General features: G+C 34.8%; 1 protein-coding gene across 2 annotated transcripts in view; it reads left to right on the top strand.

Moving 5' to 3' along the window:
• The window catches only part of DPY19L2 (dpy-19 like 2), a 91,278-nt gene that overhangs the window by 14,681 nt on the left and 49,852 nt on the right, over window positions 1-26,745 (top strand). For both annotated transcript variants that reach the window (XM_036101048.2, XM_078059453.1), the window contains 5 exons: window positions 3,157-3,277; window positions 6,081-6,174; window positions 11,218-11,275; window positions 12,934-13,025; window positions 14,168-14,267. In XM_036101048.2, coding sequence (XP_035956941.1) covers window positions 3,157-3,277; window positions 6,081-6,174; window positions 11,218-11,275; window positions 12,934-13,025; window positions 14,168-14,267 — 465 coding nt within the window. The remainder of the gene's footprint in view (window positions 1-3,156; window positions 3,278-6,080; window positions 6,175-11,217; window positions 11,276-12,933; window positions 13,026-14,167; window positions 14,268-26,745) is intronic.

Raw genomic sequence — 26,745 nt, 5'->3', positions numbered from 1 at the left:
CTTGATATGATGAGTGAGTTTCATTATATTGGACATCAATGTCCATTCATTGATGGACATTTGATCATTATTTTATGAAACTGGATCTTATTTAAACCTTAGTTTTAGCTGGCTTTCTTTGGCATCACTCCAGCAAAGGAAGGAGGACGTCTGCCATCTTGTTATTGCCAGTTGGGTATTGAAGTCCAGGTTTCTCTCCTGGCCTCTGTTGACCCCAAGGTAGAGGTATTCCTCGTTACCTTTGAGTGGGATCAGAGTTCTGACCAACTCCGATCTCTGTAGACACCATGGTGTGGATAGCCTTGTTACCCCTGGGTGATAATGAAAGCCCTGACTCCTCACTAAGCCTTCTCTTACATTACCACACTGGGAAGGGGAAAGGATGACTTATTGCTGGTTGGGGTAGAAGTCCAGGCTCCTTACATGGTCTGTACTGACACCGTGGGGATAGAGAGCGTCCTACTTGGCTTTCTCTTAACAACATCTTAGTGGGTGAGTTGAGATGACTTATTAAAAGCTTAGACAAGGTTGAAGTCTAGTTCCCAATTTGACCTTTATTGGTGGAACCATATGGGTTTTTGTTGTTGTTATTGCTGTTTTCTGTGGTATTTGGGTGAGGGGAGAGATTATTGTTTATAAAATTTTTATGTATTCCAAGGCTGCCACTTTCCTGGTCCTTTAGCTAGAGAGAACAGGCTTTTGTCAGTCTTTTTTTTTGTCTGAACCCATTGGTGTTTCTGGTTGTCAGGCTCTTTAACTCCAAATCTGAGAAAATGAGGCAAAAGGAAAGTCCAGGAAACTCATCACCATGTTGTTCCTTGGGTCCTAAGATCCCTAGGTAGTTTGCCTTCTCTCTACCTTTCAGGGTCTTCTTATGTTTGATTTATATAATTCCCAGAAGAAATAGCAGAAAGTACGTCTACTCCATCTTCTCCAAAGCAGAAATTCGTATTATTTAACTATTTATATATTGTTTTTCATTTTTGTTCTGTTCAAGTTATTTTCTAATTTCCCATTGATTTTTCTCTTTGATCTATTGGATATTTGGTATTATGTTGTTTAATTTCCAAGTACTTGGGGGCTTCCCAGATTTCTTTTTTTCCTTTTTTTTAGAGAGGGAAAAAAGAGGTGGGGGAGGGGTAAGGGGAGAAGGAGAGAGAAAATCTTAAGCAGGCTCCATGCCCAGCGTGGAGCCTGACATGAGGCTCAATCTCACGACCTTGAGATCATGACCTGAGCCAAAATCAAAAGTCAGACACTTAAGTGACTAAGCCACCCAGGTGCCCCCCCTTTTATTATTTCTGTAAGTATTTTTCAATGTAATTTTTAGTAGTAACAATTGTATAGTATAGACCTAAGTTCTAAGATGAAAGAAGCTGTTTTCTGCACCAGCTTTCTTTATATCCCAGCTTACCTTCAGAGACACTCTTCTGTTCTTATTTCCTCTGATGATTATCTGTATGACTCTAGTGTAAGTGCAAAAATTTAAAAGACAACCGATTTCTTGAATCTTCAATTTTAGTTAATGTTGACTTATTCTGTGTGTATAAGATGAGGATTTAGCTTATTACACTAGTTTTAGGGTTATTTTTAGAACTTTAGTAAAATCGTTGTTTCTTGTTCCATTAATTTCTAACAGTATGTTCTCTAAGACATTAGCTAATTTTTTCTTTTTACTTATTCAAAGATATTGAATAATTAGCAGTTTTCAGTCTCCTTGATGTTATGAAAAAGTAATCATGATAACGTAAATAGTATCATAAAGGATGAGGCAACAAGGAATCATTCGGTCTTATTTCACATTGCATAGATACAATATGGAGAAGATCTAGATATGGTTGCAACCTTATATGGTACTTCAATGTTGAAATGAATGTCCATACTTTTTGTGTTCATAAGGAGATTAATTTCTCACCCAAAGCTAAAAGTGTTAAGTTTGGAATAATGTATTTTGAAAAGGCAAAGCATTTAATGCTTAACTATATGCCAGCATGTAAGCTCTAATCCCTCATCACTCCTGCAAGGTGGTTATTATTAACATCATTTTAGAGATGAGGTGGCCAACGTTCAGAGGTTGAAGGATTTACTTCAGGATATCAAACCATAACTTGCAGAGTCAGAATTTGTGTTCAATTCTGACTTTAAAGCAGTGTTTTCTTATTATATCAAGCTATCTCTCAGAAAGGAATGTAATTCTAGATTTAGTACATACATTTAATGTGGTAAGTTTTTGTACATGGATGATAAATACACAAGAATATATTACAATTTTTTTGTATAAGGTCAGGTTTATAAGAGTAAGTGATAAAATAATAAATTTATACTTTTTGTATATGGAAAGATGTTTATGATGTTTGGTGATGTTTATTATGTTAACATCTTACATAATATTATAGGATACCGGATCTAGCTATGTGTTTTTATATACCAAGGGGGAGACTGGAAGGATGATCACCAAAATATTAAAAATAGTTAGCTCTGGGTGGTTTTCACTCTTCACTTTGAACTCTTTATTTTTTTATTCTTTTCCCAATGATCTTGCTTTATTTTTCCCAAATCTATAAATTATTTAAAAAAAAAATCTCCCAGGCATGACCATTTTGTTTGTAGTTTTCTATGGTTGTTCTTTTCCTTTGTCTTTAAACTTCACAAAGTGGTTTGCAGAATGGGAAGAATTGGTTAATTAAACCTGCTTGGTCAAAGTTTTAATGGGCACAGGAGCTATTATTCCATATGCAGTTGATTTTATATTTTTTAGACTGTGAAGCAAATAAATTCAATAAATGAAATGTTATGAAATATTCCTGTAAATCATTGTATTTTCCTATTAATCACCATCATATTTTAATTATAAGCTATTTACTTATTTTACAGCTACTGTTTTTTATGTAGAATTGATCAAAGAATATACTACAGAGATGGTGATCATAACAAATTTTTGTAGATGTGCACTAATCAGTAATATACAAATTTAGTTTATTGTATGTGTATATATATAATTTTAAAATGACTGTTTTCCAAATGAAATGATTTAAATAAATTTGTCAAAGTTTATAATGTCAAAGGAAACCATCATAAAATAGTATTTTGGAAAAATTATTATTATGAAGATAGGATCTTTTCTTCCATCATCTCTTTTTGTTTTTGTCTTTGTAGGTGATTATAGCCTTCTGGTATCGCACATTTGTGGGAATAATGAATTTATTTGGGCTAGAAGCTAAGACCTGCTGGAATGTCACCAGAGTAGAACCTTTAAATGAAGTTCAAAGTTGTGAAGGCATGTTTCTTTCTAAAATGTTGCTGTGTTGTCATTAATTGTATATATGTGCATATATGATATTAAGTTGTCACTGAGTGATAAGTTAGTATTTACTGTTGGGATCAAGATGACCCAGGTAGTCACGGACCTCACCCTCACAGAGTTTACACACAAGAAGAGCATTAGTAGTTACAATTGCGATGGGTATTACAAATAAGAAAATGAGGTTGCTAAGGTTAGGAGTAAGGGAGAAGTGTTTCAAGAATAGGAACCAGAATATTCAGAAGTCCCAAGGCGAGAGAAAACTGAAAGAAGGCTAGACTTCTGGGTGCAGAGAGAGAAAGAGAGAAAAATGGTGTGAAATGATGCTGGGAATGTAAGCAAGAGTCAGAAAACAAAAGACCACTTGCTGGCTAAGGATTTTATACTTTACTCATTGAAGAATTTTAGCAAGTTAACATTTTAAAAACATTATTTTGCCAGTTATATGGAAAAGATACTAGTAAAGGACAAAAGTGGGTTCAGTGATGCCAGAGAGGAGACTGTTATTCTCTCAGCAGCTGATTGCAGGACAGATAACTGGAAAATGCAGATATATGGGAGATTTTGGAAGCAGAATTGACAAGATTTGGTGATGGATTGATGGGAGAGGGGAAGGAGAGTGAAGTCATGTAACACTGGTTTCTGGCTTAAGTAATTGAGTTTCTTTGAATGGTAAAAACATTTTAAAAGTAGCAGGTTTGAATTGCTACGGTAGTTTGAAGTACCTGGGAGACCTCAAAGTGGAAGTGTCAAGTGGCTACCTGCCTGGACATATATAGGAAGAAGAAAGTTCTGGTCTAATATAAACTTGGAGTCATCTGTATACAGATGATCATTGGAGCCTTGGAAGTATAAGAATTTCCTTAAGGATTCCCATATGAGACCTAGCAATTTTGGGGTGGAGTCTTTTGGGTTTTCCACATAAAGTATCATGTCATCTGCGAAGAGAGAGAGTTTTACTTCTTCTTTGCCAATTTGGATGTCCTTTATTTCTTCTGTTGTCTGATTGCTAAGGCTAGGACTTCTAGTACTATATTGAACAGCAGGGGTGGGAGTGGACATCCCTATCGTGTTCCTGACCTTAGAGGAAAAGCTCTCAGTTTTTCCCCATTGAGAATGATACTCGCTGTGGGAAGCTTTTCGTATATGGCTTTAATGATATTGAGGTATGTTCCCTCTATCCCTACACTGTGGAGAGTGGCTAAAATTAACAAGTCAGGAAACGACAGATGTTGGTGAGGATGTGGAGAAAGGGGAACCCTCTTATGCTGCTGGTGAGAATGCAAGCTGGTACAGCCACTCTGGAAGACAGTATGGACGGTCCTCAAGAAGTTAAAAGTAGAGCTACCCTACAACCCAGCAATTGCACTACTAGGTATTTACCCAAAGGATACAAACGTTGTGATCCAAAGGGGCACCTGCACCCCAATGTTTATAGCAGCAATGTCCACAATAGCCAAACTATGGAAAGAGCCCGGATGTCCATCAACAGATGAATGGATAAAGAAGATCTGGTATATATATATATACAATGGAATATTACCCAGCTACCAAAAAGGATGAAATCTTACCATTTACATCAACATGGATGAAACTGGAGGGTATTATGCTGAGCGAAATAAGTCAATCAGAGAAAGACAATTATCATATGGTTTCACTCATATGTAGAATTTAAGAAACAAAACAGGATCAGAGGGGAAGGGAGGGAATAATAAAATAAGACAAAATTAGAGAGGGAGACAAAACAACCATAAGAGACTCGTAACCATAGGAAACTAACTGAGGGTTGCTGGAGGGGAGGTGGGAGGGATGGGGTACCTGGGTGGTGGACATTAATGAGGGCACATAATGTAATAAACACTGGGTGTTATATGCAACTGATGAATTACTGAACTCTACATCTGAAACTGATGATACACTATGTGTTAACTAATTGAATTTAAATAAAATAAGTGAAAATATTAAAAAAAGAATTTCCTTAAGGAGAATATGCAGATTGAGAAAAGAAGAGGGCCTATGACAGAACCTAAGGTGATCCAACAGTGAAGAGGTGTGGTGTGTAATGGAGGAGGTTATTACAGCAGACTGAAAAGGAATGGTGAGAGAAGTAGAAGGAATCAGAAAAGCCAGCCTTCAGATATTGGCTCCATCAGTTACACCTAAATAACTTTTGGCAAGCTATTTAAGTTTTCTGTGTTCTGTTATCTCAGTCAGTAGTAAGAGTATTTTCTTACTAACTAATCTCATAGATCCGTTCTGAGAATTCTGTGTGATCATTGTACAGCACCTAATAGACTATATGTGTGTTTACACACACACACACACACACACACACACATTGTTTATACATGGGATATATTAAGAATTAAGGTTTTGTCTATACATAATAATGGATCAAGGAACTAGGTCATCTCATATGGACTAAAGGTGCTGCTTGAGGTCAGGGGCCATATCTTACTCATCCTAGAGCCTAGCAAAGGAAAAAATAATGCAGTGGGTTTTCTCCTGTAATGTATGCGGTGACTCTCCACAGAGAGTTGTAGATAATGAACAATAGCAGCATCACCTAAACAAAGTGAAGCACCAGCTAATCATTACAGTATATAATACCTCAAGTAAAAGGAAAGTACTTCTGTAACTCTTAAATAGAGCAGCAATCTGAACAGTGAATGTTTTCAGCAAGTTCATGAACCCTTGATTATAAAGCACTGAGATAATTATGCCCAATTGCTTTATAGTCATTTATTCATTAAATACTGAATAATCTGTTTTTTTAAAGGATTGGGAGACCCTGCTTGCTTTTATGTTGCTGTGATTTTTATTTTAAATGGAGTAATGATGGGATTGTTCTTCATATATGGTGCATACCTGAGGTAAGATTACTGTATTAAAAGATCTCTCAGTGGGCTTATAAGGACTGGCTGACATTTTCTGATTAAATGAAAAGGATAATTATGAGATTAATTGATTAATATGGAATTTTATAAATTTATTTTTTTCAGAAACTTAGCTGGTATCGTGCAACCAGAAACTAGAGCTGTCACTAAAATATCTTAAAGGCCAAAAAAATAAAAAATAAATAAAATATCTTAAAGGCCTCTCTTTTATCCTTGTGGGGATTTTTTTTTAAAAACTAATTAAGATTCCTTGAAGTTTTTAATGAGAATACTTCTAGACAATATGTAAAATTACTGTAACAGGAATCTTTGGTTGGCATTAGTGGCAGGTTATTTCTAATTTTAGTGTCTGTAAATGTGAAATTAAGAAAGAAGTAAAAGAAAACGTGTATCACTGTAGCAGACACTTACATTTGATAGCCTATCTTTCTTGTTAATAGTACCACAATTTGGTTTGGGGTAGCAGTGTGTCCAATCTCAGGTGATAGGTTGAAGTTAATTATGACAATTACGTATTTTGCTTCCCACTCTCCATTGCTTCTTGGGATATCCATATGAGCTAGTTTTTTTCAGTGAAAAATATGGTGAAATCAGTCTTGTTTACACCTAGGAAAGCATTTGTCTTTCTCATGAAAGGATAGATTTCAGCTGTCCCTTCTCTGTCTCCTGCTTTTAAACTCAAACGTGATACCTGGAGCTGCTGCGGTCATCTTGTGACCCTGAAGGAAAGGCCATAAACATAGCATAAGTCTGCCCTAATGTCCTTGTGCTGCTGAACCAATGCCAACAGACACTTACCTTTCATTTTCTTGTTGAATGACATAATAAACATCCATGTTATTTAAGTCACTTCTGTTAGGTTTTGTTTCTTACAGCAGAATATATTCCTAACTGATCATCAGCTTTCTTTATAATGTTATTCTTGAACTGCACAACATTTAAAGTTAAAAATCTAGATCTAATCTTTCAGTAAGTATTGAGTTCATATTGGGTTTTCATAGGGTTTATGTCTATGTAGAGATTAATATATATACACTTATTGTTTTAGGAAATTTTCAGCTTAAAAATACTAGCATAGTACCAATAAAAAATTGTGACATTTGCAACATTGTACCAGGTATCCTATCCAGCACAGTAAGTCAAGAAAAAGTAGTAGTAAGTATAAAGATTGGAAAACTTGGAAAAAAGAAACAGTGTCTGTCCTTAAAAGCAGATCACATGATTTTATGTAGAAAATCCAAAAGAATCTATGGGTAAAGTGTTAAAATAATGAAATTTATAATGTTACTGAATACAAAAATTAATATGCAGACATTGTAAATCTATACTTTGTTTTTTTTAAGTGAAATTTTAAAAGGATGCCATTTAGAAAAGCATTGAAAGCATGAAATTTTTGATAAATATTTGACAAGAAATATGTATGACCTCTTTGGGAAAATTGTAGAACTTTTTTAGAGACTTTTGGGAAATCTAAATAAGTGGATATCTAAATAAATATAAATAAATCATGGATTAGAAGACAAAATTAAAAAGTTGAGAGTTACTCCAGTTGATTTATAGATTCAATACATTGCCAATTTTGTTTGCCTTGGTAAACTGATTTTAAAATTGTTCAGAAATGCAAAGGGCCTAAAATAGTGGAGACATTCTTGAACAAGATAGGAGGACTTGCTTTAGTAATCATTTCTGTATTATAAAACCGATATAAATAAGGCAATGTGATTGTGGCATAGGGATAGGCAAGTAGATCAGTGGAATAAAGCAGGTCTCAGAAACACTTGTCCCATTTAAAGACACTTGATGTATGATAGAGTGGATATTGTACATCAGTAGGTAAGGACCATCTTCTCAATAAATGGTGCTGGAATAATTGGAAGATCATAAGGGACAAAGAGAAGTTGGAACTATATGAAAATTAAATTCAAGTTAGATTACAAAATATGAAAGACAAAGTTATAAAATGCTTAAAATGTTATATAGAAGAATATCAGTAACTTGGGATAAGAAAAGATTTCTTTTAAACTTAAGAAAAGTTTTGCCATGAAGGAGAAAACTAATAAATTTGATGGGAAGAATTTAAGTTCCTCAAGATAGTATACAATAAAATGATAAGCCACAGACTGGGAAAAGATATTGCAAAGCATATACTGAACATAGTATCCAGACATTATAATCATTAATTTGATGATTTAACTAATTTATTGAATGCTTACTGTGACCAGAAGCACTACTCTAGGTGCCAGGAATACAATCTCTGTCCTCATGGAATGTATATTCTAGAGGGTAGACAAAGACTAAGAAGACAGCCCAATAGAAAACTGCACAAAATATTCATGATCAAACATATACCAGAAGAATTCCAAATTACCAATAAACATATGTAAAGTTGACCAACATCATTAGTTATCAGAAAAATACAGATTTAAACCATGACATAGTATTTCACATCTACTAGATTGGCAAAAGAAACTTTTAACCATGGCAGATGGACATACAAATTAGTAAAATTATTTTGGAAAGGGCGCCTGGGTGGCTCAGTTGGTTAAGCGACTGCCTTCGGCTCAGGTCATGATCCTGGAGTCCCTGGATCGAGTCCCGCATCGGGCTCCCTGCTCGGCAGGGAGTCTGCTTCTCCCTCTGACCCTCCCCCCTCTCATGTGCTCTCTCTCATTCTCTCTCTCTCAAATAAATAAATAAAATCTTTAAAAAAAAAATTATTTTGGAAAAACTGTGCATAATTTAGTAGAGTTGAAGGTGTAGATACCTTCTAACTCCACAATTCCTTTATAAAGTGTATACATACAGGGAACAAACTTGGTGGTTGCCACTGGGGAAAGGGGGTGGGGATACAGGCGTCCAGTTATGGAATGAATAAGTCACAGGGTGGAAAGATACAGCATAGGGAATATAGTCAATGGCATTGTAATAGCATTGTGTGGTGACAGGTGGTAGCTGCACTTGTGAGTATAGATGTTGAATCGTTATGTTGTATACCTGAAGCTAATGTAACATTGTGTGCCAATTATACTAATATGTATAAAAATATGTATGTATACATATGCCTAAGAAATTTTATACATGTACACCAGGAAGTATGTACAAGAATATAACAGTATTGTTTGTAATAGCTGCAAACTGAAAACAACTCAAATGTCTAACAACAGAGAAATGTACACATTACAGTTCATTAATACAGTGGAATACTATACAATATTGAGAATGAATGAGCTATAGCTACATACATCAACATGGACAAATCTTACAAATATAGTGTTGAATGAATGAAGGTAAGCACAAACTTAAAAGATGCAACTTCCATTTGTGTAAAGTTTAAGAACAGATTAAATCATACTGTTGATATGTGTATAGATGTGGTTATGTTAATAATCACAAAAATCAGGATAGTGGCTGTCTGAAGGGGTATCAAGTGGGGACTCAGAGTGTGATGATCAGTTTTCTATTCCAATGATATTATGCTTTTAGTTACAAGTATGTTCACTTTATAATTGTTCTAGGAACTAGAAAATTTTATGTACTTTTTTATTTATGCCTTATAGGAAAATATAAACTCATCAGTATTTTGAGGGAAAATTACTTTTAGATTATGTTGGCAGGCTTTAAAATGTTCTATTTTTGAAATTAGCTCCTATTATACTTTTTTAATATGGAAAATGTTACACAAGACTAAATTTTTTTTTAAATTTGTATTTTTCATTGGGAGAGCTCCTCAGGAGGTGATGGTCTTCTCTAAATTGGTTACACAGTTCTGTAATATCAAATACATTGTTAGGCTCCAGTCTTTGAGAAGGATATGTAGATATAAAAAATGTTGGCTATAAAAGTGTTGCCAAAACTGTGAGGAGATTGGAAGTGATGGCATATGAGAAACAAAAGAAATAGGAATTGGGGGTAAATTTTTTATTTCTTACCCTGGCCACTCTCCCCTGTTGGCGTTAACTTGGAAGGAAGAATAGAAATTTTCCATTTCTCTTCTTTTGGTGGTTAATGATAAAATGGTAACCTGCATATCTGACTTTATCAAGTCCAAAATTAATTGAGATCTTTCCCCTTCTGATTAGTACAAAGAATTTTAGGACACTGCTTCAAAACAGCCCCTCACATCTTATAATTACTATCATAGTTTAGTGCCTCTATTACCCTCCACAGCAGGCACTATTATTGCTGTTTATATTGTCAATTCTTTTTTTTTTTTATATTGTCAATTCTTGCTTAGATTTATATCCACATGATCCTACGTTCTGTAGGCTGCATTTGTTCTGCTTCTCACACCTTCCTCCTCGCAATTTCTTTCTTTTCAAAGACATCCTTTGAATTTTCTTTAGTGAAAATCTATTAATGGTAAATCACTTCCCATTAGCTTTGCTTGTTTTGAGCTCATTCCATCTGTTCTTCCATCATTCATGTGATATTTATTGTCTTCCAAGTGTGAAGCTGTGGATACAGTGATGAAAACTTACAAAGAAAAGGCAACTTTAAGAAATGGTTCTTAATCTTTGATGATCATCAGCCATTCAGGATCTGAGTTTTGTAGTCTGCATGGTGGTTTCTTTGGGACTGAATCAAAGAATGTTTGCAGTAATTTAGACCGTTCAAAGTCACTGTTAAGTGAAACTGCTGGGCTCTTGTCTTTGTCTCTCAGTCACTGAAATCCAATTTCAAAAAAAAACTGGCCTCCAGAAAATTCAGAGAATGCAATATAGACTTTGAAGTCCTGGCCTGCCTGTTAAAAATTTTTACATTCACATCTTATATGTTTTATTTAGAAAATATTTTAAATACAACAAATTATAAAATTCAGATTACTTTGTATATTTTGTATACTTGTACATTCAAGATTAAAACATTACATGCATACTTTTGAAATTTTTGCATTATTTTGTATGGGGTTTAGTACTATAGCATTTTAAATATGACTTTAAATTCTAAGATAATTTTGTAAAAAACTCACTATTTTTATGAATTATTAATGTATACTCTTTTTTTTTTTTTTTTTAACAGTGGGACTCAACTTGGAGGTCTAATTACAGTATTATGCTACTTTTTCAACCATGGAGAGGTTTGTTTTCTAGAAAATAGTTTTTAAGATAGAGGGGCTGTATAGGAACAAGGAAATATATTCATCAAAACAATATATAATTTGCATATTATTTAGGACTTTGCAATATTTTATCATGTTAATATTCATATTTTAATCATGTCTATCCATATTTTACGTAATTAGAATTTATGATGTGAAATATCTTGCCTGATTTTTAGTGTACCTATATTTTGTAGAAAATCCAAATACTCTATTTTGTTGAAAAAGGAAATACTGTACTTACTGAGTTCAGGCACTTTATATAAACATTATCTCATTTACTCCCATGACACTTTTATGGAAGGTAGTTATTATCCTCACAGTAGAAGATATGAAATTGAAATTTATAGTTGTTATGTTACTTATACAAGATTCCACATTCAATAACTGGTGAAACTGGGCTTCCCATTTTCCATCTGTCTGGCTCCAAAACCTTGCTTCCTTCTATTACATCATGCTGCCTTTTCAATTACACAAAATGCTGAATTCAAAATAGAAATTTAGTAACTCAGTCCAATGGGATATAGTCCACCTACAAAGAGCTCATAGAAACTTATTTAGAATATGTTAGATTCATTCAACAGTATACTGAGTATGTAACCTGTGCCAGATTCTGTTCGATGCTGAGATGTAGCAATGAAAAGTGAGAGAATATGACTGCTAGCTTTTGGAAACTATATAATATGTTGTGGCATGGATTACATAGGGTTGGTTGAGGTTTTTATCCATTACTACTAGAAAAGGTAAATAATTGATGAATTTTAGAAAATCAGACAAAGGAATCATAAAAATTATACATAAATATGTAAACTTAAACAAATGCATTCATTTACCAGTGTGTTCGTGTAAAGACAAAACCTTTTCTTTGAGTATGCCAGATGAATTGACTTTCTTATACATACCATAATCCATCTTTTAAAGTTTAGTTTTGGTTTCTTGGAAGAGGAGTAATAAGAGTTTATAAGAGTTTCAATTCTTTCTAGAATTTTAGAGTTCTTGATATAAAACTTTTATAATATTCTCACTCATGTCTTAAAAATAATTAGTTTTAAAGTCTATACAAAATGTCAGTACTTTAATTTATGTATCACATTAGTGATTTCCAGATACTTCCAGGTGTTTTTAGAAACTTAACCATTAACTCTTTTGAAGGTGTATTTCATAAATTCAGAGACAATTTTAATTACTTGTAGTGTGTGCTTATACTCATTAAACTTGTTACGTTTAAACTCTCTTGGTGTTTGTGAATGCCCTAGGTGACACTTGGTTAGATTTTTTCTGGGCATACATACATGCCAAAGCCCTGGGATGCCAGGGTCCTTACTGCAGAGCTGGAATGTGGATCTGGTTTTTCAGTTCCAAAATCCTCACCACTCCTATACCTACCATCTTGTTTGCCCTTTAGGTTTCTTATGTTTGGCATTTTTGGGTTTTACTTGCTTCTGGACTTGGTAGTTAATGGCTCTCTACCTAATGCCTGTATGCCCGTTAAGAGAGCTCCAGAAACTGAGAAGCTATCCCAGGTATTCATAAATTAATGAGTCTAGTATTAAAATTATTAAAACCAACCTACTCATGATTTTTAGATTAATATTTATTGCGATGGAACATAAAGTGAAGTATTTTATTGATTTCAGGCTACCCGTGTAATGTGGACACCACCTCTCCGGGAAAGTTTTTCATATCCATTTCTTGTACTTCAGATGTGCATTTTAACTTTGATTCTCAGGTAATTTTTATTTATAAAATAAATCTAAATAAATTTTAAGTTTCTTAAAATATACTTCAACCTATTAAGTAATAATTATCAAATTTTGTTTTCCCTTTAGTTACTTTAAAAATAGAGTATCCAGTTGAGAAAATAATCTAAAATTACTATGTAAAAAGTTGCTTTCTACTTAAGAGTCTAGACTACAGGTTTTAGGTAATCTAAATTCCTAGAAAGATGGTTTATTTTCCAATTTTTGGAAGTGATTTTAGTCTAACCAGTTGGGTTTCATGGAATGAAATGTGTTAACTACAACATTTAGGACTGTAGCCTTTATATGCTTTATACTCTGTAGTTTAGCCAGAAGTCACTTTTGTTTGGTAAATATAAGATAACAGAACATAATATATTTTGTGATAATATTACTAAAAATATGAACATTTAAAATTTTGCTTTTGAAAATTTATATACCATAGTATAAGGATTTATCAAAATCTAATACTTTTATTATTTACACAAAATGTTTACAGCTGTTTTTTCATATTCTAAAAGATACTAAAACCATCTGTGGTAAAAGGTGTTGGTTACTGATACATCTTTTAATTGCAGACTGGGCAGTTTAAACTTCAACATGAAGTAGTTTATAACTGCATTCTAGAATTTTTTTTCAGTCATTGTTTTAATTTTTTTCTTTAAAGTGTTCTCATAGTCGTTAATTTAATATTGCACCAACACTTATACTTTTCTTCATTGCTTTTTGAAATCTAAAAGCAGTGGTATGTAAAACTGTTGTGGCTCGTATAGGCTACATATTTTGAGATACTGGAGGGTCAGTTCACACTATTTTCTGACCATATTGCTGGAGTATTAAATTTCTAATATGTTTAGTGAAAGGAAAATAAACTTTTATGTTTAAAGTATTGTATTTACTGATAAACGAGATACAATATTTAAAGCTCTAATTAAGATTGTTTTATGCTAAGCATTTTTATAACCCAGGTATTTTCACTTCTTTTTAATGGGGTTTTAAATTTAACTATATTTTGTTACCTTATATCAAAGGTAAGGGGTCATTAGATTTCATCATTTTTCAGTTAGCTTTTCTGTTTAGTGATAGGCTACTTTTATGGTAAAACTTATTGGTATCAATTCTCTCTATTAAGGACCGCGATCAGTAATAGAAGGCATTTTATTGCACTCTGTCTTTCCAATGTTGCTTTTATGCTTCCCTGGCAGTTTGCTCAGTTTATACTTTTTACACAGGTAAGATGATTTTAAACTAATTTAAGTTCAATGCAAGATGTACTTGGTTGTTTTTATAGAAGTTTTATAATGTCATTATGTTTCTGCCCTAATAGATTTTCAAAATGTAGAATAATTATAAAGTTTACATATGTGTATGATTTTTAAAAAAATATGTAAATCTACATTCTATTAATGTATTGGTTTAGTTAGGCAGATCAACATGCAAAAGACTTTTTCCTATTACTTTATTTTTTACTATTTTTTTATTTTATTATGTTAATCACCATACATTACATCATTAGTTTTTGATGTAGTGTTCCATGATTCATTGTTTGTGTATAATACCCAGTGCTTCATTCAATACGTGCCCTCTTTAATACCCACCACCAGGCTAACCCATCCCCCCAGCCCCTCCCCTCTAGAACCCTCAGTTTGTTTCTCAGAGTCCATAGTCTCTCATGGTTCATCTCCCCCTCCAATTGCCCCCCTTCATTTTTCCCTTCCTACTATCTTCTTCTTTTTTTTAACATATAATGTATTATTTGTTTCAGAGGTACAGGTCTATGATTCAACAGTCTTACACAATTGACAGCACTCACCATAGAACATACCCTCCCCAATGTCTATCACCCAGCCACCCCATGCCTCCCACCCCCCACCACTCCAGCAACCCTCAGTTTGTTTCCTGAAATTAAGAATTGTTCATATCAGTGAGATCATATGATACATGTCTTTCTCTGATTGACTTATTTCGCTCAGCATAATACCCTCCAGGTCCATCCACGTTGTTGCAAATGGCAAGATTTCATTCCTTTTGATGGCTGCATAATATTCCATTATATATATGTGTGTGTGTGTGTGTGTGTGTGTGTGTGTGTGTGTGTGTGTGTATATATATATATATACCACATCTTCTTTATCCATTCATCTGTCGATGGACATCTTGGCTCTTTCCATAGTTTGGCTACTATGGACATTGCTGCTATAAACATGGGGGTGCACGTACCCCTTCGGATCACTACATTTGTATCTTTGGGGTAAATACCCAGTAGTGAAATTGCTGGGTCATATGGTAGCTCTATTTTCAACTTTTTGAGGAACCTCCATACTGTTTTCCAGAGTGGCTGCACCAGCTTGCATTCCCACCAACAGTGTAGGAGGGCTCCCCTTTCTCCTCATCCCCACCAACATCTGTCATTTCCTGACTTGTTAATTTTAGCCATTCTGACTGGTGTGAGGTGGTATCTCACTGAGGTTTTGATTTGGATTTTCCTGATGCCGAGTGATGTTGAGCACTTTTTCATGTGTCTGTTGGCCATTTGGATGTCTTCTTTGGAAAAATGTCTGTTCATGTCTTCTGCCCATTTCTTGATTGGATTACTTGTTCTTTGGGTGTTGAGTTTGATAAGTTCTTTATAGATTTTGGATACTAGCCCTTTATCTGATATGTCATTTGCAAATATCTTCTCTCATTCTGTCGGCTGTCTTTTGGTTTTGTTGACTGTTTCTTTTGCTGTGCAAAAGCTTTTTATCTTGATGAAGTGCCAATAGTTCATTTTTGCCCTTGCTTCCCTTGCCTTTGGTGATGTTTCTAGGAAGAAGTTGCTGCAGCTGAGGTCGAAGAGGTTGCTGCCTGTGTTCTCCTTTAGGATTTTGATGGACTCCTGTCTCACATTGAGGTCTTTCAACCATTTGGAGTCTATTTTTGTGTGTGGTGTAAGGAAATGGTCCAGTTTCATTCTTCTGCCTGTGGCTGTCCAATTTTCCCAACACCATTTGTTGAAGAGACTGTCTTTTTTCCATTGGACATTCTTTCCTGCTTTGTTGAAGATTAGTTGACCATAGAGTTGAGGGTCCATTTCTGGGCTCTCTATTCTGTTCCGTTGATCTATGTGTCTGTTTTTGTGCCAGTACCATACTGTCTTGATGATGACAGCTTTGTAATAGAGCTTGAAGTCCGGAATTGTGATTCTACCAGCTTTGCTTTTCTTTTTCAACCTTCCTCTGGCTATTCGGTGTCTTTTCTGGTTCCATACAAATTTTAGGATTATTTGTTCCATTTCTTTGAAAAAAGTGGATGGTATTTTGATGGGGATTGCATTAAATGTGTAGATTGTTCTAGGTAGCATTGACATCTTCACAATATTTGTTCTTCCAATCCATGAGCATGGAACGTTTTTCCATTTCTTTGTGTCTTCCTCAATTTCTTTCATGAGTATTTTATAGTTTTCTGAGTACAGATCCTTTGCCTCTTTGGTTAGATTTATTCCTAGGTATCTTATGGTTTTGGGTGCAACTGTAAATGGGATCAACTCCTTAATTTCTCTTTCTTCTGTCTTGTTGGTGTATAGGAATGACACTTGATTTCTGTGCATTGATTTTATATCCTGCCACTTTACTGAATTCCTGTATGAGTTCTAGCAGTTTTGGGGTGGAGTCTTTTGGGTTTTCCACATAAAATACCATATCATCTACAAAGAGTGAGAGTTTGACTTCTTCTTTGCCGATTTGGATGCCTTTTATTTCTTTTTGTTGTCTGATTGCTGTGGCTAGGACTTCTAGTACTCTGTTGAATAGCAGTGGTGATAGTGGACATCCCTGCTGTGTTCCTGACCTTAGGGGGAAAGCTCTGTTTTTCCCCATTGAGAATGATATTTGCTGTGGGTTTTTCATAGATGGCTTTTATGAAATTGAGGTATGTACCCTCTATCCGTATAATCTGAAGAGTTTTGGTCAAGAAAGGACACTGTACTTTGTCAGATGCTTTTTCTGCATCTATTGAGATGATCATATGGTTCTTGTTCTTTCTTCTATTAATGTACTGTATCACATTGATTGATTTGCGGATGTTGAACCAACCTTGCAGCCCAGGAATAAATCCCACTTGGTGGTGGTGAATAATCCTTTTAATGTACTGTTGGATCCTATTGGCTAGTATTTTGGTGAGAATTTTTGCATTCATGTTCATCAGGGATATTGGTCTGTAATTCTCCTTTTTGATGGGGTCTTTGTCTGGTTTTGGGATCAAGGTCATGGTGGCCTCATAAAACGAGTTTGGAAGTTTTCCTTCCATTTCTATTTTTTGGAACAGTTTCAGAAGAATAAGTGTTAATTCTTCTTTAAATGTTTGGTAGAATTCCCCTGGGAAGCCATCTGGCCCTGGGCTCTTGTTTCTTGGGAGATTTTTGATGACTGCTTCAATTTCCTTAGTGGTTATAGGTCTGTTCAGGTTTTCTATTTCTTCCTGGTTCAGTTTTGGTAGTTGATACATCTCTAGGAATGCATCCATTTCTTCCAGATTATCTAATTTCTTGGCATATAGTTGCTTATAATATGTTCTTATAATTGTTCGTATTTCTTTGGTGTTGGTTGTGATCTCTCCTCTTTCATTCATGATTTTATTTATTTGCGTCATTTCTCTTTTCTTTTTGATAAGTCTGGCCAGGGATTTATCAATCTCGTTAATTCTTTCAAAGAACCAGCTCCTAGTTTCGTTGATCTGTTCTACTGTTCTTTTGGTTTCTATTTCATTGATTTCTGCTCTTATCTTTATTATTTCTCTTCTCCTGCTGGGGTTTAGGCTTTATTTGCTGTTCTTTCTCCAGCTCCTTTAGGTGTAGGGTTCAGTTGTGTATTTGAGACCTTTCTTGTTTCTTGAGAAAGGCTTGTATTGCTATATACTTTCCTCTTAGGACTGCCTTTGCTGCATCCCAAAGATTTTGAACAGGTGTGTTTTCATTTTCTTTTGTTTCCATGAATTTTTTAAATTCTTCTTTAATTTCCTGGTTGAGCCATTCATTCTTTAGTCGGATGCTTTTTAGCCTCCATGTATTTGAGTTCTTTCCAACTTTCCTCTTGTGATTGAGTTCTAGTTCTGAAAATACGCAGGGAATGATCCCAATCTTTTGGTACCAGTTGAGACCTGATTTGTGACCTAGGATGTGATCTATTCTGGAGAATGTTCCATGGGCACTAGAGAAGAATGTGTATTCTGTTGCTTTGGGATGGAATGTTCTGAATATATCTGTGAAGTCCATTTGGTCCAGTGTGTCATTTAAAGTCTTTATTTCCTTGTTGATCTTTTGCTTAGATGATCTGTCCATTTCAGTGAGGGGGGTGTTAAAGTCCCCTACTATTATTGTATTGTTGTCGATGTGTTTCTTTGCTTTTGTTATTAATTGGCTTATATAATTGGCTGCTCCCATGTTAGGGGCATAGATATTTACAATTGTTAGATCTTCTTGTTGGGTAGACCCTTTAAGTAGAATATAGTGTCCTTCCTCTTCTCTTATTATAGTCTTTGGTTTAAAATCTAATTTGTCTGGTACAAGGATTGCCATGCCAGCTTTCTTTTGGTGTCCATTAGCATGGTAAATGGTTTTCCACCCCCTCACTTTCAATCTGGAGGTGTCTTTGGGTCTAAAATGAGTCTCTTGCAGACAGCATATCGATGGGTCTTGTTTTTTTATCCAATCTGATGGCCTATGTCTTTTGATTGGGGCATTTAGCCCATTTACATTCAGGGTAACTATTGAAAGATATGAATTTAGTGCCATTGTATTGCCTGTAAGCTGACTGTTACTATATATTGTCTGTGTTCCTTTCTGGTCAATGTTGCTTTTAGGCTCTCTCTTTGCTTAGAGGACCCCTTTCAAGATTTCTTGTAGGGCTGGTTTCGTTTTTGCAAATTCCTTTAGTCTTTGTTTGTCCTGGAAGCTTTTGATCTCTCCTTCAATTTTCAATGACAGCCTAGCTGGATATAGTATTCTTGGCTGCATATTTTTCTTATTTAGTGCTCTGAATATGGCATGCCAGTCCTTTCTGGCCTGTCAGGTCACAGTGGATAGGTCTGTTGCCAATCTAATGTTTCTACCATTGTAGGTTACAGATCTCTTGTCCTGAGCTGCTTTCAGGATTTTCTCTTTGTTGCTGAGACTCGTAAGTTTTACTATTAGATGTCAGGGTGTTGACCTATTTTTATTGATTTTGAGGGGGGTTCTCTGTGTCTCCTGGATTTTGATGCCTGTTTCCTTCCCCAAATTAGGGAAATTCTCTGCTATAATTTGCTCCAATATACCTTCTGCCCCTCCCTTTCTTTCTTCTTCTTCTGGGATCCCAATTATTCTAATATTGTTTCATCTTATGGTATCACTTATTTCTCAAATTCTGCCCTCGTGATCCAGTAGTTGTTTATCTCTCTTTTTCTCAGCTTCTTTATTTTCCATCATTTGGTCTTCTATATCACTAATTCTCTCTTCTGCCTCATTTATCCTAGCAGTTAGAGCCTCCATTTTTGATTGCACCTCATTAGTAGCCTTTTTGATTTCGACTTGGTTAGATTTTAGTTCGTTTATTTCTCCAGAGAGGGTTTCTCTGATATCTTCCATGCTTTTTCAAGCCCAGCTAGTATCTTTAAAATCGTCATTCTGAACTCTGGTTCCAGTATCTTACTAATGTCCGTATTGATTAGGTCCCTGGCAGTCGGTACTGCCTCTTGTTCTTTTTTTTCAGGTGATTTTTTTCCGTCTTGTCATTTTGTCCAGAGGACAATAGATGAATGAGAGAACATAATGCCAACAGGCTAACAACGTCTCCAGAAAATATACACTAAACAAATCAGAAGAGACCTGAAACCAGCGGAAAAGACAGGGAAAGAAAGAAAAATGAAAAAAAAAAAAGATAAGGAAAAAGATAAAGAAAAAAAAAAAGAATATGATCAAATATGATCAGGCTCGTGCATAGATCAGTGCTACACACTAGATTTTGGGCGTATTTTGATCTGTTAGAAGAAAGTGCCTCCCAAAATTTTAAAGAAAGAAAAACTTACAAAACTTACAAAAGTAAGGGTAAATATGATGAAGGGATGGAATATGACTGTAAAGATGAAAATTATAAAAGATTTTATTTTATTAAAGATTTTATTTATTTATTTGACAGAGAGATAGCACACATAGGCAGAGTGGCAGGCAGAGGGAGAAGCAGGCTCTCCGCTGAGCAGGGAGCCCGATGCGGGGCTTGATCCCAGGACCCTGGGATCATGACCTGAGCCGAAGGCACACACTTAACGACTGAGCCACTCAGGTGCCCCATAAAAGATTTTATAAAAGGAATTGATAAGAAATTGGTTGAAAAAAGAAAGAAGAGGATTTAAAAAAAAAAATAGGGAGAGAATGTGATCAGGCAGGAGACTAGAACAAAGCCATACAGTAGAGATTTAGGGTATATTTTGGTCTGTTAGAAGAAACTGTATCCCAAAATTTTAAAGAGAGAACAACTTATATATATACCAAAAATAAGGTTAACTACTATGAAGGGATAGAATATGACTCTTCTGGAAAGTGGTTGCTTTTCTGTTCAGAGAGTTGCTGCTATTCTTTTCTTCGATCTCCTGTTGAGTTCCTAGGTGTTCAGAATGGTTTGATCCCTATCTAGCTGAATTCCTGGGACCAGATGAAATTTAGGTCTCTTGCTCCTCTCCCTCCTATTACTTTAATTTATAATTTTTCTTGTTTATATTTGAGATGATCTCTATAAATTTGCCTGTAGATTTTCCTTTTATCTTAGGAATCATTTTGGATACCAAGTTACACAACATGGTAAGGGCTAATCCTACTCTTCATGGTAAGGGGTATCTGCTTCTAATCTAGCTGTTGGCTCTTTTGTCTGAAGGGCAGAATCTTACTGGACACCATTTCTCAGAGCTTCAATCATGACATTATTTGAGTGAATTTGGGGCCATATCCTGTTTCCCCAAACAACTAAGTAACTAATGGCAAGAGACTGAGCTGGGGAATTAGTTGAAGGTTAATTTTGATGAAATTTCATGATAAGCTAAATTTTACATTAGAACTCCTTTCCACCTAACTAACCATCACTGATAATAATAATGTTCTCTATTGGCAGTGAGAAATTGTGCCAAGAAGGCTTGTGCTGCTAGTTATTTACAAAAATTAAATTATAACCTCAACTTAATTGGAGTTTTCTCTCCATTCAAAAGATGTGTTAAGCTTTTAGTTTTCTTTTTTGTCTTTTTTCTTTCATTATTGAGATATAATTGACAAGTAACATTTTGTAAGTTTAAGGTATACAATATGTTCATTTGACACATTATTATATTTCAATATGATTACCACCTTAGTGTTAAACATATCTGTTAGGTCACATAATTATTATTTCTTTGTGGTGGTGAGAGCATTTAAAATTTAGTCTCTAAGCAACTTTGAAGTGTATAATACAGCATTGAATATTATCACTGTGCTGTGTGTTAGATCTCTAGAACTTATCCATCTTCTAGTTGCAAATTGGACCCTCTGTCCAATGTCTCTCTTATTCCCCCATCCCTCAGCCCCTCATAACCACAATTCTACTCTTCGTTTCTACAAGTACGGCTTTTTTAGATTCCATATGTAAGTGATACCATAGTATTTGTCTTTCTCTGTCTGACTTACCTCACTTAGCATAATGCCTTCAAGGTCCATCTATGTTAAATTCTATGTATAAGTAACAGAGAGTCAAAAGTTTACAGAAGAGTTTTATGTTCAATTTCAGTTTTTATGTTTTCAGTGCACAATGCACTCATCTCTGATTTCAGGAACAAAATTGGTCCAAAGCCTGATCTGATTCAAAATTCTTTTTTGTTTCCTGAAAAAAAAAATTTCACCCACCCTCAGACCTACTCACCTTGAGGCTAGTATCTGCAGAATCATGATGAAACCTTCATCTGGAGGGAAGAAGAAAACCGTTTCACAGCATAATGTTGACTCTGTTGCTTGTATTTAAATGAGAGGGTTCTCTTTTCAACCAGCAATTCAAATAACATTTCAGCAACTGAGCAGAATTTTCACCCATGAAGTGTTTCTCTTAGCCAAAGCTTATTTGTGATAGTTAAGAAAGGTGGTCTAGACTTGGATATCCTAACAATATTGGTCTATGAGAGGAAAGAAAAGTAAACTTAACATATGCTAGACTTCAGTATTAGAGTTTATTTCATTTAACCCTCAAGGAGTCCAGTCAGATGGATATTACAGATGAAGACACAAAGGCTCAAAGATTAAATTAAAATCAAGTCTGTCCAGTTGCAAAGCTCCAGCATTTTCCAGTTTATTTTTGTTGCACCTCTAAGGCCTTTGAACTCTTCTCTATTGAAGGTTATATACTTGGCTATATTATCTTACTTCCTTGCTAAAATGCCTTCAGGTTTCATGCAGCATTAATAAAAGAAATATGTATTTGAAGAATATTTCTGTACCTTTTGTGAAACTATCATTAATTGAGTGTACTCTGTTATCTAATTGCTTTCCTATATAAGTACCTATATGACACATTTTTCCATAATTAGCATCAAGATTAATTTTCCTCTCCAGGTGAATTTATGAACTTCCTTTTAACAACTGTAACTATTCTATTAAATGAGGGGAATTCAACAGGACACAAGCAGAAAGCAATTGCATTTTTATACTCCTAATCCCTCTTAAAACCTGTGTTCTAGACTTGTTTCTGTCCCACCCCCCAAATTTAGATGAAATCTCAGGAGGTTCCATACATATTCTTTTCCTTTTCATTTTGAAGAAAAGTTCATTTCAGTAAAAAATTTTTTTTGAGATCTTTAAAATGTTGTGTCTTCTGACCATTAAAATGATATATATCCATTTATTTCGTTCTTGTTTAATTTCCTTCAATAATGTTACATAGATGTTTCATTAAATTTGTTCTCAGATGTTTCATTAGATTTGTTTCCTTATATAGGAAAGCAGTTAGATAACAGAGTACACTCAATTTTCTATTTTTGATGCATTTTAAAAGATTGGGTATTTTGTATTTGTTAGGTATATAGTCCTACATGTGTTAATTAGGCAAAGTCTGTTAATTGTGCTGTTCAAATTTTTTAGGTATCTGTTTTTGTTTATTTCAGTTACTAGAGGAGGAATGTCTTAGAATCTTCCACTTTAACAGTTGATTTGTTGATGTCTACTTTTAGTTCTGCAAATTCTTACTTTAAATATTTTGATGCAATATTATGATGTGCACAATTGTTAAACATTCTTTTTATTTTTATGTTTTGTGCTTTAAAAAATTTTAAGTGCATCTGTGTGTGTGTGTGTGTGTGTGTGTGTGTGTGTTTGTGGTAAGAACACTTAACATGAGACACCTCCTCCTCACAAACTTGTTAAGTACAGATAGAGTACAGTATTGTTACCTACAAGCACAGTGTTGTGCAGCTGACCTCTAGAGTTTTTGATATTGCATAACTGAAATTGTATATGCGTTGATTAGCAACTTCGCATTTTCTCCTCTCCACCCAGCCCCTGGCTATCACTATTCTATTCTTTGCTTCTATGAGTTTAACTATTCTAGATACCTCATAAGGTGGAATCATGCAGTATTCGTCCTATGACTAGCTTATTTCACTTAGCATAATGCCTCATTCATATTGTTCCATATTATAGGATTTCCCTCTTTTTTAAGGCTAATGATATGCCATTGTATGTGTATGGCACATTTTTTAATCCATTTATTCATTGATTGTGATTTAGGTTATTTCCACACCTTGGATACATGAATAGTGCTACAGTGAACGTAAGAGTGCTAATATCTCTTCAAGATTCTATTTTCAATTCTTAAAATTAAATACCTAGAAATGTGCTGGATTATAGGATAGTTCTAGTTTCAATTTTTTTTTAGAAAATTTAAAGATTATTTATTTGGGAGAGAGAGAGAAAGAGATCACGAGCAGGGGGGGAAGGGTAGAGGGAGAAGCAGACTCCCCGCTGAGCAGGGAGTCTGATGCAGGACTCTATCCCAGGACCCTGGATCATGACTTGAGCCAAAGGCAGATGCTTAACCGAACTCACCCAGGCGCCCTGTTTTCAATTTTTTTGAGGAACCTTCATACTGTTTTCCATAGTGGCTGCACAATTTTGCATACGCATCAACTGTGTGAAAGAGTTCCCTTTCTTCCACATCTTCATTAAGGCCTGATGCCTGTTTTTTGATAATAGCCCTCCTAATGGGTGTGAGATAACATTATCATTGTGGTTTTTGATTTGTATTTCACTGTTAATTAGTGACATTGAGCATATCTATTAGCTATTTGCATATCTTCATTGGATAAATACCTTCAAGTCCTTTGCCCATTTTTTAATAAAGTTGTCTTTTCCCAGAGTATTATGAATTCTTTATATATAGTTTGGATATTAACCTCTTATACCTCTTATCAGATAAATGGTCTACAAATATTTTCTCCTATTCTATACATTGCCTTTTTACTCTGTTGATTGTTTCCTTTGCTGTGCAGAAGCTTTTTAATTTGATGCAATCTTATTTGTCTATGTATCTGATAAGGGATAATATCATCAAGAAGATAAGAGATAGTGAGTGTTGGAGAGGATGTAATGGAAGAGAGTAAACACTTCTGCTCTGTTGGTGTGAATTTAAATTGTGCAGCCACTATGGAAAAGAGTATGGAGACTCCTCATAAAATTAAAAATAGAACTATCATATGATCTAGCAATTCCATTTCTAGGTATATATCCAAAAGAAATGAAAACATAATATCAAAGAGATATTTGCACTTCCATGTTTATTACAGCATTACTCACCATAGCCAAGATGTGGAAACAACTAAGTGTCTGTCAACAAATGAATGCATAAAGATGGGATATATATATATATCTCACATACACATAAACACAATGGAATATTCTGCTATAAGAAAGAAGGAAATCCTGCCATTTGTGTCAACATAGATGGACGTTGAGGGCCTTGTGCTAAGTGAAATAAGTCAGGCAGAAAAAGATAAATACTGTATCATGTCACTTATATGTGCGAACTAAAAAAGCCAAACTAGCAGAAACAGACTTGAGTGATGGTTACCAGGGTGTGGGGGTGGGAAATAGGGAGCTATTGGTCAAAGAGTACACACTTGGAATTAGAAGATGAATAGGGGTGCCTGGGTAGCTCTGTTGGTTAAGTGTCTTACTCTTGATTGGCTCAGGTCTTGATCTCAGGGTCCTGAGTTCAAGCCCTGCTTTGAGCTCGACGCTGGGTGTGGAGCTTACTTAAAAAAGAAAAGAAAAAAGAAGATGAATGAGTTTTGGGGATCTAATGCACAGTGAAGTGATTATAGTTAACAATTTGTTTTATGTACTTGAAAGTTGCTAGGGGAGTAGATCTTAAATGTTCTTACTGCTAAAATTAAATGGGAATTTTGTGAAATAATGGTTTTAGCTAACACTGCAGTGGTAATCACATTGTAATATATGTGTATCCAATCAACAGGTGTACACCTTCAACTTATACAATGTTAGAAGTCAATTATATCTTAATAAATCTGGAAAAAAAGCAACAGGGGAGTCCTTGGTAGAGATTCTAACTACAATAAAAAGGGTAAAGTTCTTAAGTCCAGTTAGGTTCTCATTATCCATTACCTGGAATATTACCTGGAACCACTTTAAACCTGCCTTACCTACTTTTGGGGGAGATGGTGGGTAGTGGGGAATTTTATGCTGAGAGAACCAAGAAATGACAAAGGGTTTGAGAGTAAGATTTTAGCCCCAAACTCCCAAATTCTGGGTAGTTGATCTATAGAGCTTGTAATAATTTATGCATTCTCTGACTCTGAGATTTGATGGTAGCTTTTGCTGTGCTGAACCTGCTTTATGAGGCACTTGATAATGTGTTGAAGAGAGGTTTGTTGAGCTATTTGTCCTTGCCTATTTTTCCCTACCACCAGCAAGTCAGTTCCATTAGAGTGGAGATAGCATTGGTACTCTAGTATCCATTGAAGGGATTTGAATTTATAGCATTGTTTTTAAGAAAACTGTGTTTTAAGCTCCAAGTAACTAAGGTATAAGCAAAGCTCTGGGAAACTATAGTCAGGTAAATTGATTATTACTTGAAAGTATTACCATCTTCAGCTGTTTAAAACAAACATCTCTTAGGGATTCTTGAGTGAATTATCCATTGTTTTTGTGCTTACAAATTTTTTGAAATTGTACAGTGAACTACTAACCTCATTACTACTGAATGTTAAATTGTTTGGGACTTTTCTCTCCAAAGGCCCAAACTAAAGAATTCCTGGGCCCAGTCAAAATAATGACCGTGAATGCAGTCCTCTAAAATAAAAGAAATGGTAATACTGTAATTTGCAGTAGAGCTCTGTAATCTTTAATATAATAAAACATAACCCAAATAAAATGTTGGCTAGTTGGAATCATAGAGCATATTGCCTTTTCATCCTGGCTTCTCTCATTTAGCAATATGCATTTAAGGTTTCCCCATGTCTTTTCATGACTGGATAGCTCATTTTTTTATACTGCTGAATAATATTTCATTGTACGGATATACCACAGTTTGTTTATCCATTCACCTCTTGAAGGACATCATGATTGCTTCCAGTCTTTGGTGATTCTATAAACATTTGTTTGCAGGTTTTGCATGCATATAAGATTTTAACTCAGTTGGGTAAATACCTAGGAGTGTGATTGGTGGATTGTAG

Source organism: Halichoerus grypus, chromosome 12 (assembly GCF_964656455.1).
Source record: "Halichoerus grypus chromosome 12, mHalGry1.hap1.1, whole genome shotgun sequence".
NCBI classification, from domain to species: domain Eukaryota; kingdom Metazoa; phylum Chordata; class Mammalia; order Carnivora; family Phocidae; genus Halichoerus; species Halichoerus grypus.
This window is presented reverse-complemented; position numbering and strand designations above follow the sequence as displayed.